General features: G+C 38.6%; 1 protein-coding gene across 6 annotated transcripts in view; it reads left to right on the top strand.

Annotated features, from left to right (window-relative positions):
- The window catches only part of PPP2R5E (protein phosphatase 2 regulatory subunit B'epsilon), a 79,958-nt gene that overhangs the window by 34,578 nt on the left and 22,716 nt on the right, over positions 1-22,664 (top strand). For all 6 annotated transcript variants that reach the window (XM_027638270.1, XM_027638273.1, XM_027638274.1 and 3 more), the window contains one exon: positions 13,023-13,219. In XM_027638270.1, coding sequence (XP_027494071.1) covers positions 13,023-13,219 — 197 coding nt within the window. The remainder of the gene's footprint in view (positions 1-13,022; positions 13,220-22,664) is intronic.

The raw sequence follows: 22,664 nt of genomic DNA, 5'->3' as shown, positions 1-22,664 counted from the left end.
TAGTAGGTTTGCTGGAAGGCAATTAGTTGACTCCTGCTGACATCACTGAGACCAAATAATTAAGTAACATACCCGGTACAGGGAGGAGAACTGGCTGGCGTGGGATTTTGCTTTCTAGCCTTTACAGTTATGAAGTAGCCACAACAACTCCGACGGTTCCTTCTCTGTCATTTTAGAGGATACTGAAGCCACTGGATTAGTATAGTTAAAAAACTCTTTTGTTCCTCACTGACCTACTTTGGCTGCATGTTAGCTACTGGATTGGGAAAGGGCCATCTGTATATGTGCCCGCTGGTACACCCCAAGTGTAAAGAGAGCACAGAATGCTGTCTGCCTTCTCTTGATAAAGTTCAGTCCAGTGGAGGTAATTACCTAAAATACTCATTGTTATTGTAAATGGCACGTTCCACTTAGCATTTAATAATGTGTTAGCGAATTTGATATTTTGTGGAAAAAAGAGAAGGCATGAAGGATGTACCTGAAGTCTTGTCTTTAATTACATAAAGGATGTGTGTAAGTCAAAGAATTCTTGCTAGTGGTCAAGTAGGGAGCCAACTACTTCCTAAACAGTGTGGATAAGGTAGAGAATGTATCTGTGTCTTCAAATGGACAGCTACAGAGCATGTTTCCTGGACTATACTTCCTTTCTGGATTTGTACCTGTAAGGGCTCCATGAAAATGCCTGTAAAAAGTTATGCTAATTCAGCAATAGTGTATTTGGATCACCTCACTTATGAAGAAGAGCTTTCAAACTTACCTGTATTTGTGTGAACCTGCGAAATACACACTTTTCCTGCTGAGTATTTCTCCATCAATTTTCGTGGAATACATAACTGACGAGGTTGCTCTTCTTTTTTTTTTTCCATTAGTAAGCAATGAGGTTTCTGCCAATTAGAGCAGAGGTGTAATCACAGCTCTGATAAGCCAGAGTAACACTTCCATCGACTTCAGTTTGGCCAGGACACCAGCTGAAGATGAAGTTTGTGACCACAGCACAGCTGGGGATAAATATTGCTGGTAATCTAATGTCAGTTTATCACCTTCAACAGAGAAGCATCTTAACTAATGAGTAGCTTGGAAGAGGTAGAGAGGGTACGATGATGAAGAGTATTGTTTGGTAACCGCAGAGGAAGTGTTTTAATTATATTTAATGCTTAAACTGTTATGTCTGGTTAATATTTGTAACAGTCTAAACTAATAGCTTTGCAAAGTGACTCGATGCTCAGCAGAGTGATAACTTTGGTTATGTTAGTTGCATGACATAACCTCCTCCCTATAGTTTTTAATTTTCTCTGACTTGTTCTTGAGAACTTAATTCAGAACTCTTTATTTGTTATGGGTCAAATATATATTTTTAAAGGTAAGATACTGTTATAGGCTGATAGTCATATTGCACAGTAAGTAATTTCTGTAGACATTCACTTCAGGCACCAAGGCCCAGTGGTCATCAGATACACTAGTCTGTCCTGCAGCAGACAGCATTTCTCAGGGACAAAAACCCCTATGATGGATTTGCACACATGCAGGTAAATATGTTCTACCAAAAACCCCCTGCATTATTTTATTCAGTGTTTTTGGAAGAGGTCAGAAGTAAAGAGCATCTGAAAAAAGTCCTCACAGTATTGTGGTAGTGCAAGGCTATGAAAAGAGTTGTTCTTTAGACAATTATAAATATTCTGAAATTAGGTCTTTGCTCTAGAACCTTGTGTTAGAGAGATAAAACACATATCCCATTTAGGGTTCAAGCAGCAAAATAAAAAGTTGCTGTTAAATAGAGAGAAAATATTCTATGTCAGTCAAAATTGCAAGTTTTAGCAAAAATACCTGGTTTAGGTATAACAGAACAATGAACTCTAAAGGTGAATGATTACTGGTAAATGGGTCTCTCATTTACGTAATTTTAAAACTGAGCTGAGCCATTGTGTGATTGAGAAAATCCTATTATTTTTACATAGACATATGTAATGATAATACAAATAGCATAAAATATCCAGCATGACACAGATTACCTGACAGGTTATAGAACAGTATTATATAAATGTCATGTTTTTTACCTTTATTGCTGAATTGTTTCAGATTCTGAATAATCTGAAGATCAAGAGGTTGCTTTAAGAGTGGTCTAGAATGTATTGGCAATGTATGGTAATGTATTTCTGTGCACCGGGGAATGTGAGAGAGCTCTCAGTAACTGCAAAAGCAAAGCAAAGGAAAGTAGATTTATGTATTATTTTCTGTCGTTTAGATGTGTCCTGGGCTTGGCAATGTGAGAAGGGGTGTTCCCTTGACTAACAGCTTGACTGATTTGAGTTATTGTCACAAGGTGTTGAGTAACAGTTTGAGCCTTACAAATGACCACGTCTCAGGGCAGCTGGTGGAGCCTGAGCACTGGAAGGTCTTTTGCAAGGAGCATATCTGGAAGGAGGGACTGATATGGTAACTGCCTTTCTTGACCAAGAAACCACGTGGATTGTTCGTGGAATCAAAGTCCTCACGTGGCACCTTCTGAGTAGTGCTTTCGAGTTTCTAAGTTGGCAGGGAGATGTTATCCCAGCGTGCAGATCAGGATGCACCTTCAGGTTGTCCTGTGGCTCAGCTGGGATGTAGTGGGGATAATGTTCTTGTGCTCAGGAATCACAGTGTCCCTGAGGGACTTGCTGGTGCAGATGCAGCATCCCTGGCAACCCCAGCTTGCTTTTGGGATGACTTTGAATCCAATGGGAGGTGCTGATTCTGATCTCAGTGGTCTGAAACCAGTATTTAGGAGACTAAGTGCATAACGAAGGCCAAACCCAGTGATTTTATTGTTCTGTCATACTGGAGCTTGTGCAGTGGAGTTGTGTATAACCAGGGGGATCCCTTTGGGGACTTTAGAATGAACTCCCAGCTTGTTTCCACATCTTCCATCATAACTTTGGGGCATTTTTATTAAATCTTGTCTTTTTCCTCCACAAACGTAACATCTTACACATGTGCAGTTCCATAAAATTCTTACTGAATTACACACATTGCACCCTCTATGGAGGGGATGAGGGAGCAAACAGTTGGATTTCATAGTGCATTACTGGAAAATGCTGGGAGACTATTGTGGTAAATTAGCATAGAGTAGAATATATTCTTGACTAAATTTATACTACCAAATGAGAAGGAAATGGAAGTTGTGTTTTCAGGGTTCAATTAAACTCTTCTCAACGTATAAGTAGGGTTATAGAAATGTATATTTTATATGTATGTATATTATTTAGGCTAATAAATGTGAATATTTTTAAATATAAACCTGAGCTCTTAGACAGTGGGTTGTGTATGTAGAATAGCTCTCACTTAATTACTTCTTTCAGTGGAGAATGAAGTACTCCTGTGACTTCTGGGATAAATTAGTGGGTCAGTATCAAGCAAAGTAGCAATCCTGGCACTTGCTATGAGCCCACTTGGATGAGAGTTATGTTTTGGGATTCCTATACTCTTGGTTCAGCTTTTTTGCAAGTGTCTGAGTGTTCCTGAATAAATTTCACAGGGCAACTCTGTAGTTGGAGCAAAATGAATGTTGCATATTTTTATTTGGACAGATGGCAGTTTCAGAGCACTTACTAAGCAAGATAGAATTTTTGCATTCTTACAGGAAGCATGTCTGGATATATAATTTTATCATTATTTCATTATGTACTTAATGAACTGAACAAATGAATTGCAATGCAAATCCTGAATGCCTTGTGACTGCAGTTAGAGTGGAAGGTAAGTGTAAGATTGCTGTGGCATGTTTGTGTTCTTATATTTAATGATCATTACAGAGCACAAGCTTCTCATGTCATGCAGAAGAAAATTGTGATCTGATAAGAATATTATCAAAAGGAAGACAATAATCCTCTTAAGGATTCTTCTGTCTTAGGTCAGCAGGCCATCGTGGGTTTTTTGCAAAGGTGTTTCTTAGTGTCTTGGAACCTGTAAACATTTTTCTGTGTTTTAGATTTTTTGCCATCTTGGGTACCTGGAAACAATGTACTGTTCGTTATGAATGGCTGATCTTGCCATATTCTACTATTTGGCACTAGTTCACAATGCAAAAAAACAATAAAAATACATTGTACATGATGTAGCAAGCTAACGCTGAAGCTGCAGTGTAATCCATCATTCCCTCTAAAATTAAGAGAATCCAAGTCCAAAATAGAAGTGACACGAGCATAGCATGACCAAGTTAAAATAATGAGCTAAGACTCGGTGTCTCTATTGATGTTTTGGGTTCCAGTGCTCTACTAAGAACTTAGGAGTGGATGGAGGATGGCAGGGTCCTAGAGACGAGCTAGGCAACTAAAAATACACTGGGAAGCAGCCTGAAGGACTGTTCAAGATTTTACAGGAAAGGAAGGCAGCAATAGGGTGATTCAGTGGAGCATTAAGTTACTGTTGTGCAGCTTTGCTCTATGTTGGGTATTTGAGAAATCCCTTGGAAAATGAGATGGCTTTGTTTACCTGGTGTTCCTGTCTCTGGTCTTCGTGCTGTGGTTTGGGGTAGAGCAGCTGAGCACATAGGTAAGTTGAGCATATTTTGCATTTACGTTTGCCCTGCCTGTAGCTTTTGCTATCAAAATGTCTGCAGAAAAACCTGAGTTTAATTCTGGTGCACAACTCCTCCTGGTAAGGGCTGAAAGGAACCAGTGGAAGGTGGCATCACCAGTTAGAACTGAGCTAGGGTGTAAGGAGTAATACTGATTAATCCTGGAGTTTCAGGAAACAGAACTGCAAGGGGTTTTCATGTAGAGTCAGCCTTGTGTTTGTAATGAAGCGTGATGCTAAAATTTGGAGATCTTTAAGTTATTGGAAATTTTGATTCTTAGACGAAGGATGTTTTAAGACATCTCTGGGAGCTCCAAAGCTTGAGCTGATTGTACAGTGTTTTAGTGTTGTCTCCCGGGGGTTTTTCTACACATAAATCAACCAACCAAGGAAGAACCACAGATACAGTAAGTGGAAATATGCTTATGTTTATATAAATGTAGCAAGTAGAAGAGAAACAGTGGGGATTTTTTGTGTGGGTTTTTTTTTTCCTTTTTTAGAAGAACATTTATAATCCATTACTTCCCCCCCCTCTTTTTGGAGAAGACTTTGAAAAGCAACACTCAGGTGTTTCATATCTAATGATAGAAGGTGTGTTAGGCAGAAGGTGTGTGGCAAAGGTATCCTGATAATTTTTTTGCTACCTCATGTCAGTATTTTCAAGTGACAGGACAGACATGAACAGCAGCTCTCTCTGGTGACTGTTCAGCAAACTTGGTGACTTCAGCTCTCTGAAGGATAGCTTGTACTTTGGAAGTGCAGTTCAGTAATAATCTACTTAAAACAACTAGCGTGAGCTTTCTGAACCAGTGTTAAAGAAACTTGAGTCAGTCCAGGAAATGGGCCACAGTAACTCTCAGTGTTTCAGCAGAGTATTTTTGTCTTATTTTGGGATTTTATGCCACGTATTCAATTTAGGAAATTGAAATAACATGTGTATTTTTGCCAGCCTTTTTGCTTCACTGAAAAAAAAAAAGAAATCACTAATAATTGATTTTGAAATATTAGTAAAAATTGGGGGGAGGGAGAGGGAGAAAGCAACCTACAAAACCTGTGATCTGCTTGGAGCTAAAATATAGGTGTTAATTTGATGTCTAGGGAAACTCACCATAAATAATGTAATGGGATATATTAAAGATGTCAGAGTGTCAAGAACCTCCAGATATGTGGCTGCTTAATCATATCTAGCCCCTAACCACTAACTCATTAATTCTTGTTTTACTTAAACACTTCGAGCTCTCGTTCTTTTCCTTTTGAAATATTCTGATATTTCATGGTGCTACTTATTGTCCAAACGATTTTTCCTCTCTCTCTCTGTTCCAAGTCTCCTGCTGTACCTCATCCTCTTTCTCTCTTGGTCTTTTTCAATAATGCTTTATGTTGTTTCCCTGCCTTCTTTTGCTTCCCACTCTGCCCTCTTCTCATAGGATTCACAGATGCTTTGCCGTTCTTCCATCTCTTCTGAAATTTTTTTGGTACACTCATTTACCCGGTCTTTTCCCATCAGTTTTTCTTTGAAGTCTTGTCATTTGAATCCTTTTCCATACCTTCTCTGTTATATTCTTTGACCTGGATCATTTTTGGCTTGTGGGTAGAATAGGTAAGGTTTGACTGTCTTGGTTTACTCCATTAAACTCTTCCCATTCCTTGAAGAACTAATGGGGAAGTGTTGAAAAGTGTTCTCAGCTTACCTAAGGAGGAAGGCATTGCTGCTTGATTATGAAAAGACATGGTTACTTCTGAATGGTGATTATTAGTACTAGCATAAGGGATGCTATATATGGCCAAATATCTTGTGAGTCTCTATTTTCAGGGGACCTAGAGCAGCAACTGGTGTACTGAAATGCCCTACCAGTCTTGTCTTCCATTAGCTGCTCAGGAATTCTCACTATCCACTGTGTATTTCCTTGATTAAGTATTATTATCCAAGATGTTTGATGTAACTGTTTCATAATCAGATTCCTCATGTTAGGTTAGTGATGAGTAAGAGTACCCAAATTTGTAAAGCCAGGGCACCCTGGAAGCTCTCTACTCACTTGAGGGTGCACATCATTTATGCCAATTTGCACCAATAAAGTCCTTTTGAAACGAGTATTGATGTAATAATGTTCTGCTTTGGCTAATCAGTAGCTTTGACAACCAGGCTTGTGGTCTTGGTCCACTTCCAAACTCAAGGATGTTCACAGCACAGGCATCATTGGTGGGATGAACAAGTGTTGGTCACAGATTGACAAACCGTAGCCTGGAGGAATCTTTTAATGGAAACTTTGGCTGCTGTGGCTCTGGTTTGAGGTCGATGGGTGAAAGTGAAGAGGTTTAAACTATTGCCTGCACCATGCCTGCTGTGAGAGTAGGCAAAAAGTTTAATTGAAGCTTCACAAAGTTTAAAAGTATGGCTTTTAAAATTATGCTTTATTAAATTCTTTTTATTGTCAGTTTGGTTTTAATTCTTGGTCTTGTGATGAAGGAAACAGCAACCCTTCATCCATGTGTTCTATTCAGAGTCTGAAGTTTGTAAGATTTTACATACATGAGTAAAGGCAGAATTTTAATTAATATATTTAAAAGTATATCTACATTATAAAATTTTGGCAATGTCTGTGACTAAGAATATGCCTGTTAAGGAGTGTCCCCTGTTGCTTGTAATGCTGCCACATCTGCACTCAAGGTGCTCAAATGAAATGCTAGATTTACAGTGAGTTCCGAATACTCACCCCAGTAAATAGTGTTTGTTGGAAACCTCTGTGAAACGATCAGGGAGTGTTGGCAAGCAGTAGAGGGAGTTCCAGATCCAGGATTCCTGCATAACTACCCAGGAGATTCCCACTTAGTGAGAACCTGTTCAGTTTGATCAGGGAGAAATTTATGGCTAGGGAAGTAATTCTCAATTTTGTGATTGATTATCTGAAGAGGCACAGATTGTCAGGAGATTGGTGATTGTGTCCCGTGTTGCATTTCTAATTGTGCGGTTTCAAGGTGCTGGAAATGAGGTGTTAATGTCGTGCTTTTCTTATGCGTGTTCACTCATGAAAGTCAGCTTGAGTTTGTCCCACTGTATTTATTGCTGTGTGAATAATTGTACTGGTTAGGTTTTTGGAACACAGTGCCCAACTGCTGCCCTGCCTTATAATTATTAAGTATAGAGAATGGGTTGGGAAAACAGCTTTGGGAAAAAGCACTTATTGTAAATGAATGATTACTGACTTAGCAAAGCATTCATAATATTGACAGCCAGGCAGGAAAATTAAGTGAATGCTATCAAGATAGTGATTAATTTTTCTCAAAAAGTGTGTGTGTAAGAAAAAGAGGGCAAACATTTGTACTTCTTGAGGTCTTATGACCAATATTGTACTGTGAGAAGTGGCTTGCTCTGTATGACAGGACTGCGAGTTAGCGAAAGCTTTGAGCTGGGTGTCGCTAGACCTTCTCTTGAAGTGAGCTGCTCAAAGAAAACCAAAAGGCTTTCAAATTCAAATCTGCAAGTTTTACTTGAATGAAAAACTCAAAGGGTAACTTCTTGCAAAATAAAATCTCTGCAGCGATTTGTGAAGAATAGATGTAGGCAGAGATTCGTGCACAGCTCCTGCTTTGTGCAGGTGTGTCCTTGGTGCAGGTTATGTTGAACGAGGTGGCTTTGTGAGTGGCAGCAAAAGGAGAGAAATTTGTTTGGGGTTGTGGAACTTTTTTGTCACAAGGAGATTTTATTTAACTAGAAAAAGAATAGTCCTAGGTTTATTTACTAACTGGAAGATGTGGAAACTGGAGAAAAATTGAGGAAATACTTTGCCATTAAGTTGAAAGGGAAAGTAGAAATTTTGCCATTTAGTTAAAAGAGGAAACAATCTCAGAAGTGGAGTGAATACAGAGTTCTCAGATGTTGGGACATTATAAGGAAGTGCTTAAAGTTAGTGTGAATAAAAACGTTACTATTAAACTCTCTTCCCCATTTTGGAGCTTGGTTTTAGTCTGTGTTTTTGTTTTTTCATGTTTAATGTGGCGTTTGCTTTTACTGTCATACAAGAAGATGATGCAGATTCTTTATGCAAATGTCATCTTCAAACTAATGAATACCAGTAATGTATATACTGGAAGAAGCAGTTATTCTGAGGGCATTTTGATTTTAACTGTTTATAAACGTTCTGATAGTGCATGTGTGGGTGCAGGGCAGCATGTGTGAGTGTCCTCTAGTTGTGCTTAATGCTTCCTATGTAGTCTGCATCATTTGTCTCCTTTTATTCTGACTCTGGGCCCTACACTGCCCTTCACAATCCCGTGGCTTTTCCTCACAGTTGCTGTGCTGTTTTAGGCAGCTCAATCCCTCCCCCCATCTTCACTTCCCCTTGTTGCAAACCTACACGCAGGAGTGGATCAGGGAACCGATCCAGGTGCTTCCCCTTCTCTTGGTTGTTCCCTTGCCAGGGAGAGGAGAGCCAGAGCTCCGTTCTCTGGATGCAGTTTCTCTGGTGCACAGTTTGCTTTCTATGATCCAAAATGAGTTACTTGTGAATTACTTTAATTAAAACATGAATGCAGTAAAAATATTACTATGTTTTTATTGATGTTTGAGACTTGCAGTAAAAGTGTGCTATCAGGTTTTATGTCTTTAGTTGATAAAAGGATGCAGAAGACAGAGATTTATGAGAAGGGATGGGCTGGTTGGATTAGGATTATTTTGGGAAAAGGCTATTAAGAGAGAAAGAGAATTGCTTTGGCCATTTTGGAATTAGTACTTCAACCCTTGCAGTAAGAATTGTTAGTTCATGTCTGAAAAAAAAATTACGGCACTTTCTGCCAGTTTTTCTGATAACTTTATAAAAACCTGACATTGTTAAAGACTCTGATTCTGTCTTGATTATCATTGTTCAGATGTATTAGTGCTTGCTTTCTCTAAGCCAATTTCCCTTGAATATGTGAATATTCGCTGTATTTCAAAAGCTCTGTGCAGTTTTAAATGGCTAAAGAGAAAACTTGACAAGCTTGAAAATTAAATTGTAGCAAGGACCTTCTGAAAATGAAAAAGAGTTCTCACAAGTCATCCAGACAGAAGTTTATCTTCCTTTAAATTTTGATTTTAATAAATGTATACTCCTTTGTGCATTGGACATAAATCACACGTGCCACTTAATAGTGTCATATTTATTTTATTTTATAGGCTATTAAAGTGTTATATGTATTTACACAGATTTATTAGAGCAGTTGCTCAGTTTTCGGTTCTTTCATCGGAAAGTAGATACAATGGAAATTTTGGGGCCTGAATGTTTCGCTGCGTTAGGACAGGAGTAAAATGTTGCAGAATCCATTGGAAGCTCTGAGTGTCTGCTGAGAAAAAAATGATTTGCTGTTTTTCGTCAGCTCCCTGAAGACATCTGTAAGGAGCTGCGTGTTTCATTTCAAGTGGTTGTGTTGAGGAGCTCAGCTTTGCTGCGGGGCTATGTGGGTCTGTACCCCAGGTACCAGTAAAAGAAACCCTCCCCAAAACCTCAAACCAACTAATGGCACGATCTCTGTGGGAAGGCTGGGAACACGGAATACTGATTTTATTTATTTATTTATGCTGCCCTTTTCTTGTCTTAGGACCCTCTAATTTTTTACTCTCCTTATTTTTTAATTTACTAATTTATTCCCATACTTGTCCTGTTTCCAAGTCCAAAAAACCCCTAGGCATTAGGTGTTAGCCTGTTCCCAAGGCACCCCAAATTCCCAAGAATAATGAGAAAAATTACTGAGTGAAACTTCTTGCAATTTTATTCTCTAGTGTGAGTGGTAACTGGCTTAATAAAGAAAAGCCAATATGACCAGAACAATTGGTTTGTGAGGTTTTATGGGGCTTTGAGGTTTGTTGGTTTGTTTGTTTGTTTGTGGGTTTTTTGGTTGGCTGTGGTTTGGGTTTTTTTTGTTTACCCCTATGGTTCATATGGCTTGTTGACGTAGTTAGACTCCCATGAATTTCATGGAGTGTTCTAGAGTGGTTTTTCTTGAGCAGAACTTAATTATATTTTTTGTTTTGTTCCCACACTTCCATATACTTAACTGGAGAAAAAACAAACAAACAAACTTTTATTGCTTATTTTAATGCTTCAGTAATTTTACAATTTTTTATTCAATACCAACTCTGTTTAAAATGAGTGTAATCTTGAGTCATATATATGAGTCTGGTTTTAACTTGTGCTGAGTTGTATCTTAATGGATTCCCATTTGATCTCAGCCTGTTTTTCTTTGACTGTAATGTCCTTGTTGGCCAAAGCAAATGTGTACAAGTCACATAGAACAGTGCAACCAAAACCCTGTTATGGCCATGTAACAACCAAGATTTTATTGATACCTTTTACAGCTTTTCAAGGTCTGTGGTGTATTATAGATAGTATAAGAAAGAGTGTAACTTTTAAAAATAATACTTTTGAAATGTAACCAATTTCACTTTCATTTTTCCCCCTCTTCTTTGCAGTTTGTATTTAGAGTCTGTCTTTTGGAAGAAATTGTTAATTAAGTAACTGTTGCCTGCTTGCTGATAACAGTGAATTCTGAAGTCCATTCTCCTTCTCTGTATTATTTGAACACATATAGTCAAGAAAGCAGTCACAAGGACTTTACTTCCCTAGGCCTTTTATCTTCTGTAGGGCTGTAACCTTAGAAGGGTCTTGAAGAAGTGCTCTTTTTTGTAATGGGTGAAGGCTAATGAGTTTCTCTGGCTCCCTGGCTCATCTTAGGTTTCAGCTCTGCCTGCTTTGAGTGTCTGAATGTGCGAGAGAAACCTGGCCAGTGGAATGGCTGTAGGGTGACTTGGTTTGGGGCCCTTCAGTGTTCCGGAGGTGTCTGGGGAGGATTGTTCTCCTATGTAGCTCTTGTTGGGGTTCTGCAGGACCATGTTTCTTGCATCTGCTGTGCCACAGGTGATTGTAGCCTTTGGGACTGTGGGGTGAACAATTCTGGTGATGTGATGTGTGGTGTCATAACTATACCACGTTACCCCCTACACCCTAATTTAATTTGGACACGGATGTCACAGAACTTACCCAGGCCTAATGAACATGAGATTGGTGTGTGCTGCCCAACAGCTTCAGTTAAACTTTACCAAGATTTTGGTGGTTCTTTGCAGGATGCAGCTCACTACCTTTTGAATCCTGTCACTACTGCAGTGCTGTAAACAGAGAAAGGTTGAATAAACCGTTGCATCTTTATTTGTACTGCTGTCCATGTTTATTCCTTTCAGTGTTTAAGGACTGTTTTTAAGTAAATTTAAACACTGTGTTTAATTAAAACAGATTCATGGTACTTAAACCTTAAAACTACTTAAAACTACCATACAATTACTAAGAGCTTCCAGCATTTACCAAGTATTACCTTGACATATTCTTGTGTCAGCAAGAATATGTCTAAAATTCCATCTTAGATTGGCTTTTTACTGGTATGTCCAAGTTTTAAGAAATAAGCATCAATTTTTACTATTACAATTTTTCTAGTTGAGATCAACAAAATTTTTCATTTGCATGTTATATTGTGACGTGGAAGGTCATTTGCAGGATTTTGGTGCTGAGGAGGCAGGCATTGATGTCTTAAAAAAAAAAAAAAAGCAGATCAAAGGAAATGAAGTGCTCCCCAGTCTGAGAGCAAAATTGCAGAGTAAAAATATGTATTTCATTCCTGCAGCTTTCTGCTTTTGTTAGCCTCTTGTGTGCATGAACATGGGAGAAAGGAAGCTGTCTGTGTATTCTTTTGATGCATTTGGTAAACTAACCAGCCACTAAGATGCTGACATTCCTTTTATTATTGTATTAAGTCTTTTTATGTACTGAGAATTAAGAAAACAGAGCAAAAGTAGTGAATTCTCCTTACTTCATTGGTCAAGCACATACTATTTTTTGTGAAAGTGTTCCTACTGATGCATGTTATGTGTTCATAGTACAGCAAAAAAATCCTCATTGTGTTTCAGTGCAATTGATTTTGCTGTGAAAAGTGTCAACGTGGGGGTAATGATTGAATCTTAAAACTTGTTTGTGGAATTATAGTCTTGCTGTGTATTCATATATATGTATTCATGTATATTCATGTAGGGTTATAATTGACACAGTGTTTTTAGAAATATAAATTAATCAAACTTGGTGTGTTTGTCAGTTCTTTCATCCTTCTTTGGAGTGTAAGTTAACAGTGGTGAACGCCAACCTCCAAGTAGTGGTATACTGTAAAATTAAGTCTTCAATGCTGTTGTGTTTGCATTCTCCACTTAAGCCTGGACTTTCTTGGTGAACTTTATTTTCCTAATAGCCAGTGGTGACTAAATTTCTTCTACAGTGTGTTGAAGATCTCAAACACACAGTGGTAACGCAGTTCCCATAAGCGGTTCGTATGTTAATGTGAACTCTGTTTTACAAAAATTGTTTGAATGCTGCTTTCCTTTGAAACTGATCTTCAAAAAGAAATCCTGTTTTGTATAATAAGATGCCAGACTCACAAAGATTTCCTTTCTTGTTTCATAGACGTTCCATCTTCAGAGCAGCCTGAACTGTTCCTAAAGAAACTTCAACAGTGCTGTGTCATTTTTGACTTCATGGACACGCTTTCAGACCTTAAAATGAAAGAATACAAGCGCTCCACTCTTAATGAACTGGTGGACTACATTACAATAAGCAGAGGCTGTTTGACAGAGCAGACTTACCCTGAAGTAGTTAGAATGGTGAGTTCCTTCTTTCTCATGGTCTCTTTAAATCCACTTGCAGTTCTAGTTACGTGTTGTGGGCGAAATTGAACCTGGAGTAGGTGGATTAAATGAGGCCTTTGGTTTGTATTTGCTGCTAGACATCACTTGGGGATAATTCTCCAGAGACAAAAATGTTAATTTTTACATATTCTTAATTAAAGCCAAGGAGACGGTGGTTATTTATAATCACAAACCTATGAAAAGAAACCTGGATTGTTTCCTGATGGACGAAACCAGCAGCTATAAAATGGAAGTCCGTCATGTTTCCCTCCACCTGCCCTCCCTCTCCTCCCCAGTATAAATAATGGAATAATTTTTGCAAGTTTCTTATCTTTCTTTGAACCTTCTCCAAGTTCTTGAGTGTCTACTTTAGGCAGAGATAGCTTGAAGTATGCACAGATAATAATTTTAAAAAATAAATACTAAAAATATTGTATAGGATCAGTGTAAAAATTTCCTGGTTGTGGTATGTGGATTTATTAGCAGCTGTTGTTAGAGTGAGCAAGACTACTCAACAATAAAGCCATACCTTGTATATAGAAATGGTCAGATAATAGTTTTTCAGTGTAAAAATGGAAACAGTACCAGATGCTACATGGTGGAGGTTCATTGGATTGGTAAAATCAATCACTGCCTTAAAGTGTTTGTTCTGTACTGCCATACAGAACCCTTAAAACCCATTACCTAAATGAGAAGGCAATTAGTTAAAATAGATTTGGTGATGTTGGTTTCCTAATGATGCTGTGTGATCATGGAATCCACTGGCTATGTGCTGTAAAAAGAAAAACATGAATAGATTTTACACTGCATTATATATGCTCCTCACTTCTTTTCTGACACACAGATACATGCTGTGTTGCTCGTCTGTAATACTTAAAAATAGCTGTAAATTGTGACAGAACCACCAAGCAGTTAATCATGAAAGGGAAAAAACCAGAACTTAAGGGTATATGGAAAAATCTTAATATGGCTTCTCTCTGTGTGTGCATTGTCAGAAAGCCTATAATTATGTGATCAGATTCTTCCCCTTCTCCCTCACCCGCCCTTTCCTGCTTCTGCACTGGACCAATCTTCTGAATGAAGTGCTTTTCAGTCTGTTATGTTATTTGTTCAGCATGTGGTCTCATGCACCATTCAAATACTGTCAGAATACAGAATGACTAGTTCTTTACTCAGTTCTTCAGCTGGTGCTGCATCTAAATGGTTTGCAAATGTTTTAATCTCCTGTGTATCCCTTGTGATGAACAAAGTGTATCACACCCTTTACACAGACAGGACAGTGATGCACAGATAACTTCAGAAAAATGGGGGACTTTTTCACTTACTTCTTCAGAGAATTTGGTAATTCTTTTTAGCATTTCTGTTACTGAGGTTTTATTCTCATGTTGACTTTGTTTATAGTTGTTTACTGCAGCAAAATCTGTTGAATAAAAACTCTGCAAGCTAGTGTTGTCTTAGTTTAGGCCCCAAGAAACAACAAGAATTTGATTGGTAACTGCTCATAAAGTTCAATTTGAATCATAAATTGTAGTCTATGAAACAATCTGATCTTGAACTGTGAAAGAAATGCAAAAGCCCTTTGGTAGTATGTCCTACACTGTCCCTGTAGTCACTCGTGTTAATTCACACAACAGGTTTTATCTTAAGGAAATGATGCATTGCCTGAAGAGTTTAGAAAGCACAGTTTTAAGTAATTTCCTTAAATATAGTCTATGTCTATGATATGGAGGAGTCACTGGAAATAAAGATATGGCCTGAATGTGTCCAGTGGATTTGGTTGATATTTGCTAATGGAGCTTCAGGAATTCAGCTTCAGCTTAGCTCATTTTTGATGGAAAACTCTACTCTCTTCCTTTCATTCTGCAGTCTGCTTTCTTCTGCCTTGCATTTGGGCTCCAGTGCTGAACCCAAGCTGTGTTTCCTCTTCATTGCCGTGGTACCGAAGCAGGGCAGGACTGCAAATATTCTGAAGTCCTGTGTCTGGCTACCCAGTGACCCTGACTGCCCAAACCTGGGTTTTTACAAATAAAAAGATACTTAAGTATTTAGGGAAGGGGACATGTTTTTTCCTAAAGAATTTCCTGAGAGTGTTGTAGCATTTAGACTTTGTGAGAAGCTCTGGCTTGCAAGAGCCACCTGTGCTTTGATGAAGGTGTAAGCTCTTGGACAGCTGGAGTCCCCTGGTTGTGCCTGTGGTTTTGGTGTGTGTGCTGCCAGAAAAATAATTTGGTGGTTGTATTCTATGTGAGTAGGATGCTGTGCTCTGGTATTGAATTTATGTGAGTGAATCCATCTCAGATGCATGAATGATTTTTGTCGATCATCCCAACGAATGCTAATGCAGCATTTCTACTAAACCACATCACCAGGACCTTTGTGGCTTGCAGGTTTTTTGTATTTTGCAGGTATAGGCTATCTGGTAAAAATGCTTTTTTCCCCTCCTTGTCTTTGCCTATAAAAGCAAGACTTCTCCAGCATTCTGATCACAGTTACATGGGCTCTACAGGGAAAGGTAGGGCTTATAATATTATACAGAGTAAGTTTTCAGCACATACTGCCTGATGAAGAGACAGCATTATTCACTTTGTCCTGAAGCCTTGTGTTTGGTGTAACCTGTTTTCTGTAGTAAGTGCAATTCTTGTTTCAAGCAGATTTGTGCCCATGATCTGAGACAGAATTAACTGTGCCCAGTTGACTTTGTGAGTGCAACTGCTGCCTTTGTCTGCTCTTGGGGATTTTCACCAGGGTCTCCAACTGTGTTCACAAAAGAGCTGTCACGTTGACAATCTCAGACTTGTCATGATAGTGAAGAAAACAGCAGTATCAATGTCCTGACCAAATTAGTGTCCCCACTGACTGCCTGCCACAATTGTCACGGGAGTGTTTTGATTGAAAGACCAGGATCTTAAAACTGATCAAAATGGAGCCCAGGTGTTCTTTGTCCCTTTGGAAGGTTTCTTCCCTTTATGTGTAGTGTTTATGAGTCTAGGAATTAATATTTCCTGCTTGACCCTTTGAGCTACTGTGATTTGGAGGTGAAGGGAAAAAAAGAAGCTCTTTTGTGAGTTTTGGCATCATTTAAGGTCTGGAAAAAAAAAAGGGCCTCCAGTCTGAAATGGATATTTTTAAAGTTACTGATATTTGTGGAGAAGGATTAATGGCTAATGGGTTTTCTCATCTTACTTTTTTGAACATTTTAGATAATCATTAACTGTGGAAGAGGCTTTTTTTGTTTTAAGGTTTTATAAAGTACATGTATGTTAGTGATCTCTGTTTGTGACCCAACAGGAATTTGGCTCTGTAGATACTGGGCTAGAAAAAGATTGCCAGTAAAATTCTTCAGAAGATCTGAGAGTTTTAATTGCTTCTAAAATGTGGTGGTTGTTTTGACATAAGGGTTTGAAAAACAGTCATTTGTGGTAGCCAGCATAACTCCTGGGTACTTTTTTATTCCAGCCATCTGAAATGCATGCCATTAAAGCCTTTATCTGTATTTGCAGTATCACATATTTTCATCTTGTTCTCTTGAGCATATGATATGATGTTGTATATGGCTAAATGTGAAATCACTTGGCTCTTTGCCAACCTGTGTGCAAATCTGCTTCTTTAAACCTCTCTGTTTAGCTTGATACAGCGTTTGGCATGTTAATTGTTATTTAAAAAAAAAAACAAAATAAAATTGGATTTCCTAATGGCCACCAAAGCAAGTTGCAGTGGCCTCATCACTGTCATCAATATCAGTTGATGGGAGGAGGGATTGGGATTTGTGTTAATGGCTCTGAGCTGGAGAGATTTATTCAGGAGGGCATTGCTCAGCACGCTTCCCCTGCAGTTTAATGTGTTGTTCAGAAGGGCAGATGACATTGCTTAGAATTAGGTAAGTCTCAGAAAAAAAGGCCGTTTCCAATTAAGCCACACTCTGCTAAGAAGGAAATGGCAGTATTAGGGCTTTATGAGCCAATAATTGGACACTTAATCTAAAATTTGTTCTTGTCCAAGCAGAATGTGGAGGCTTAAACTAATGGTACTGATTTTGCTGGTAGATTAAGCAATGGTAGTTGAATGAAATAAATGTTTGTTATTATCCGTGGTATCCTAAAGGGTGTCTGTAGTAGAGCTGTTTTGTGTTTTCTGGGTGTTAAGACATAGATTGAGGAAACTGATTTATTTCATTTAAAAAATTGGATGGGAAAAATTGACAAGCTGTTAAACTGTGAAATCTGGATAAACTGTTGGTGAGCAACCTTTCAGCTCTCCTACTTGATTCTTCAAAAATTGTAAACCCAAGCCCTGACATTTACTGGGGATGTTTACACAAAATCCAGGAGCGATTGTCAACCCATAGGAGATGGGAATGAAACTCTTTTGGGATACACCTCTTAGAATGGTGAAATGCTGAAATGCTTTTGGCTTCCCTTTTCATCTTTATCTTTTCTGTAATGACAAATCAAGTAAAATAGGACTGTAATTTCTCTACAGCCAAAGTGAAACATCACATGTCATGAGGTGTAGAAACTGTGTTGAGCAACACAGGGAAAGAAACTTGTTTAAATCAATACCTAAATAAACACAAAAAAGTGAGTTTTAAAGGTCAGATTCTGGTTTTCTTTTTTTTTTTTTTTTTTTTTTTTTTACTTTTATCTCTCCTTTCTACTGGCATAAATCTAGAGGGATTGCATTTCTTTTACTGCAGGTTTGTCTAAACAGATGTGAGGGCAGAGCCTGTTCAGGAGTTTGTTTGTGACAGACCTGTTAAACATAAAAAATATCTTGTTAAGCCATGATTTTTTTAGCATGTTAAGGAACCTATTTTTAGGAAGTGTTCTGGCTGTAGACTTCATAGGCATTATGAATCTTTTTATTTTCTGTAGCTTTAGTTCTGTCTTATGACTAAGTATGACATCTTGGTTGCTAAATGTTCATCCTGTTTAGGATTTTCTGTGTTAAAATGTTCTTGGATAGAGATATTTTTGCAGGTCTACCTATATCCAGTCTTACCTTTTTGATTTACCAAAACTCCTGTGCATATGTTCCTGTTGGATTTCAAAGTATAATACTGAATGTCATTTTGACTCTAAGAGAAATAAATTAAATCATAGACTCTCACAAGAATTGACAAATAATGTCTCATTTCTAATAGAAATTTTATATCAGTTGAGGCTTCTGTAAAATTTTAGGAATTAATCTTAAACGCAACTTGAATCAGTAGAAGTGGAACAGATTGTTTTGAAGCCATCTGAAATGCTGAAAGGAAAATTCAGTATCTTTTGACACCCCCCAAATGCATTTTGATTAAACACTGTTGTCAGGTACGTGCAGCAGTGATGGAGCAAGCATGCTGTTGTTAAAAAAAAATAGGTAAAAATCACGTAGTATTTTCAGTTCTGTTCTTGTTTCTTTAGTGTGAGGGTTATCAATTCTGTAGAAGGAAGAAAAGAATCTAACTTTGATTTCTTTTATGTATTATTTCCAAATACCTTTGTTAGATGTTTTTGTTATTCACATTCTTTATAAACCTAGTTCATACAAACCCCACAATGCTTATTAAAAGAAGTGACTCTGATGTTCTGTGCTCCTCTCAAAAAATCAGTTGGAGGCAGCTCCTCTTGAAGCAGTTGTCCCTAATAATTTTTCCTGACAATGTGTAATTACATTTACCTGTATCCGTTATTCCTGCAGTTGGTTACTTAGGCCTTGCATCCATCAAACTTTATCTGCATAATAATACAGTGACTAGGTCTAGAGCAAAGAAATAAACTGGAAAAAGAGTTTCTTGCTGCAGAAAGTACTTATATAGACTGCAGCTATCTTCAGTTATTATTATTACTGTTATTATTATTATTCCTTTATCTCCCCACACCCTATTTTGGCCGTGTCATCCTCTTATGTACCTTTTGAGCATTGTGTCTCCAGACAAGCCAACACGAATCTTCTGGGGGATTGTTTTGCTGGGTTTTGAATTGTTTGTTCTGTTCTTTACTTTGGAGTCCGAGACAGTATGAGTTTTGTAAGACTGTCTAGAGTTCAAGTTCCTGTACTGGCAGGCTTTCACTTCATGGGGTGCCTACTCTAGACGTGAGGGGCTCTTTCTGCTGGTCCTGTCCTTTAATTTGTCCAAGATACTTGAGCTACTGCTATGATATGCTAGTTTGTATTATATAGAATTAGCTGGGCACAAATTAAATAAATAACTCTTCCATTGGATCATCTCAAAACTTAGGTACATGGAGATAGATGAGTGGGGTTACTAGTAGAGTACCCTGCTGTGATCAGGTCTGGGTCTGCTCCAGTTTCCAGCAGCAAGAAGCTGTACCGAAGGTGCTGCCTGGGGATGGATCTGGGCTTACCCTTCTAATTCAGATCATAAGTGTCATAATCCACTTTGATTCATGTGATAGAGAACAAGATTAGAACATGGGGTAATGGCTTTAAACGGGAAGAGGACAGAGCTAGATTAGATATTAGGGTGGACTTCTTGACTGTGGGGGTGGTGAGACCCTGGCACAGGTTGTCCAGAGAAACTGTGGATACCCCATTCCTGGAAGTGTTCATGGCCAGGTTGGATGGGACTCCGAGCAACCTGGGATAGTGGAAGGTGTCCCTGCTCATAGCTGGGGGGTTGGAACAAGATGATCTTTAAAGTCCCTTCCAACCCAGACTGTTCTGTGATTCTATGAGAAGTCTCAGGGTTTGCAAGCTGGGTTCATTTTAGACAAAATCTCTACTAGTGCTTTTTTCACTGCAAGAGATTACTAGAAAGAAACTCCTCCTTCCAAACAGACACGGTGTGGACACTGCACCTGAGCACCAGCTCTTTTGTTCTACAAACTTGTTCCTGTTGCCTTTCCCTGCCAAGAGAAGCATTGCCCAAGGATCTCAGGTTTGCTGCTTGCTCATCTGTGTGGATGGAAGCTGCTACCAACTACCAAAGTGGGTGATGGTAAACTAAGAAGTGTAGGAGCCCTGATCTAGAGCTAAATTGTTGCACATTATTCATTGAATTTTAAAAGACTTAAAGGTCAAGAAAAGATGAGAAGGATTGTTTTCCCCCCAGCCTGTGATCTGGATTGTTGGCTGTGTTCACAGTCCAATGTAGTTCATTTTAATGCAGCCAAGTCAAAAGTAGTGCTGCTGGGCAAAAAGAAAGCACATAATAGTAAGCCCTGAAAGACTGTATTCAGGCAAGCAGTGGTGCAGAAAAGGACCTGAGCATTGTGGATTGCTATCATGAGCATCTTAATATGAATTTGTGGTACAGTGCACTGTTCAGAGAAGTGAATGTCAATAAATTAATACAACAACATGCAGGAAAAAAGAGGGAGATGGTGTGGCTTTTTGTACATAACCTAGTGCACTTGTGCACAGGTGGGAGGTCAAAGGAAGGAAACAAAAATAATCACAGCATTAAAAACAAACAGAGAAACCAGCAACTGCCTGGGTTCAGGAGCTCTGATTTTCCATTGAACAGCACAGAGGTTGAGAAGAGTCACGTCTACATAAGAATACCTATATATAGATAGACACATACTGCATATGTAAATATGTATATATATATATATATACACAGATGTAAGAGTGATCTGGTGGTTTGAGAATCAAGGGGAAATCAGGCAGATTCAACCTTGAAATCAGAAGCAGTGCTGTAGTTAAATAGTACTAAAACTTTAGGAGAAGAGCTGGTGGAATCATTTACAATCTTTTAAGATAAGATTAGATACTACAGTTTGTAAAATGTACTTTAGTCCAACTCCTGGGAACAATTCAGCGAGTTTTATAGAGAGATTATAACTGAGTGACTGCAGTAGTTGCTTCAGGCTGTAGAGCATTTAAATCCATAAGCAATATTAAAAAAAACCCCATATGCAGATATGTTTCAGAAGGACAAGTTCAGTGTCTTTTGCAGGGGCCAGTGTTGTCTCTGGGTTAGCATGGCTTCATGTTACAGCTTAATTACATTTTATTGTTAATGTATGTTGTTATTATGCACAGCACTTTAAACACTGTGTGCAGAGATACTGGGTTTCAATTTTGTATGTACATGGGGTTTATTTGGATAATTCCACATATTTTTAATTGAAGAACAGGTGTTCTCTGTGAGCTACATGGGTATTCACTTACCCTGGTTTTGTATAGGGAATATATTAAAATTCCCAGTGTTTGTTTTCATTTCAGGCTTCATTCAGGAAAACTATTACTGATAAAAATCTTTGTTTCAAACAGCACAGAGTAGGAGTGCTCAGCTGCAATTGAATTTGTGAAGTGTTTCTGTTACAGCATTATCATTTTTATAAGCACTCCAATGAGGGACAAAGAGAGGACTTCTCAAAGCATGCATTTTGACTTCAGACTTGAGCCTCTTAGTTCTTTCTTAAAGGTATTTCGAATATAAATGCAGTGATAAAACCAGAGCTTTCTCAAAGCTTTATACTTTTAGCTGTATATCCATCATTTTGTAGTTCTGCATTGCCAGGTACCAGTCATCAGATCTGCTCAGAACTTGCAGCTCAGTCTCTGGGGGGGTATCAGGAAGCTTCCTTGTCTTTTTTTGTTTTTAATGAATTGACATTGTATTGTAATTGCCTGGAAGAGTTTCTGTCTTGCTTCTGGTTGGAGTTAGATCAGATGTTAGGAGGAAATTCTTTACTCAGAGGGCAGCGAGACACTGGCACAGGTTGCCTACAGAAGCTGAGGATGCCCCATCCCTGGAGGTGTTCAAGGCCAGGCTGGATGGAGCTTGGAGCAACCTGGTCTAGTGGAAGGTGTCCCTGCTCATGACAAGGGATTGGAATGAGATGACCTTTAAGGTCCTACATCCAGTTTGGTGTGTGCTTCTGAAAGGAACAGTCATGGAGGACAGCGTGCAGATGTTTTTGAGGACAGAGGGGGAGATCTGTCATGATACAACTTTCTAGAATATTCAGAGTTCTGGTTTGCCTTACAAAAATATCATCTGGGCTTGGAGATGTTCCTGATCCAGTGGCAGACGGAAGTCAGTATTGATCATAATCATTTGTGTTGGCTATGGGAGAAGAATCATCAGGGACTGTATATGCACGCTGGCAGGAATATCCTTTGGCTTGATGATCCAAGAGAGGTCAGAAGAGAAATGATTCAGCTATCCAGCTGAAGGAATTTTGGCATGCTGCTTGGGCCCAGGGATAAATACTAAATAGGTACCTTATGCCTATCTGAGAAAAATTCTTTCCAGATTCGATGTAGCGTATTCCCATCTTGGTGTGGTGGCTGTCAAAGTCTCCAATGTACAGCTGGGCAGTTCATGCATGGAAGAACTTGTTGCCTTTGGTTCTCCCTTAGAGGCTTATAAACATTAACCACCCAGAGGCTACTGATTTAGATAAGCATGCTATAAATTGACACTGCATGTAAATGAGCTGTCGTGCTGTGTTGTGGTGATTAATGC

This window comes from Corapipo altera, unplaced genomic scaffold (assembly GCF_003945725.1).
Source record: "Corapipo altera isolate COAL_440 unplaced genomic scaffold, ASM394572v1 23, whole genome shotgun sequence".
Lineage (NCBI taxonomy): Eukaryota > Metazoa > Chordata > Aves > Passeriformes > Pipridae > Corapipo > Corapipo altera.
Note: the sequence above shows the minus strand (reverse complement) of the source record. Positions and strands in the feature narration are given on the sequence as shown.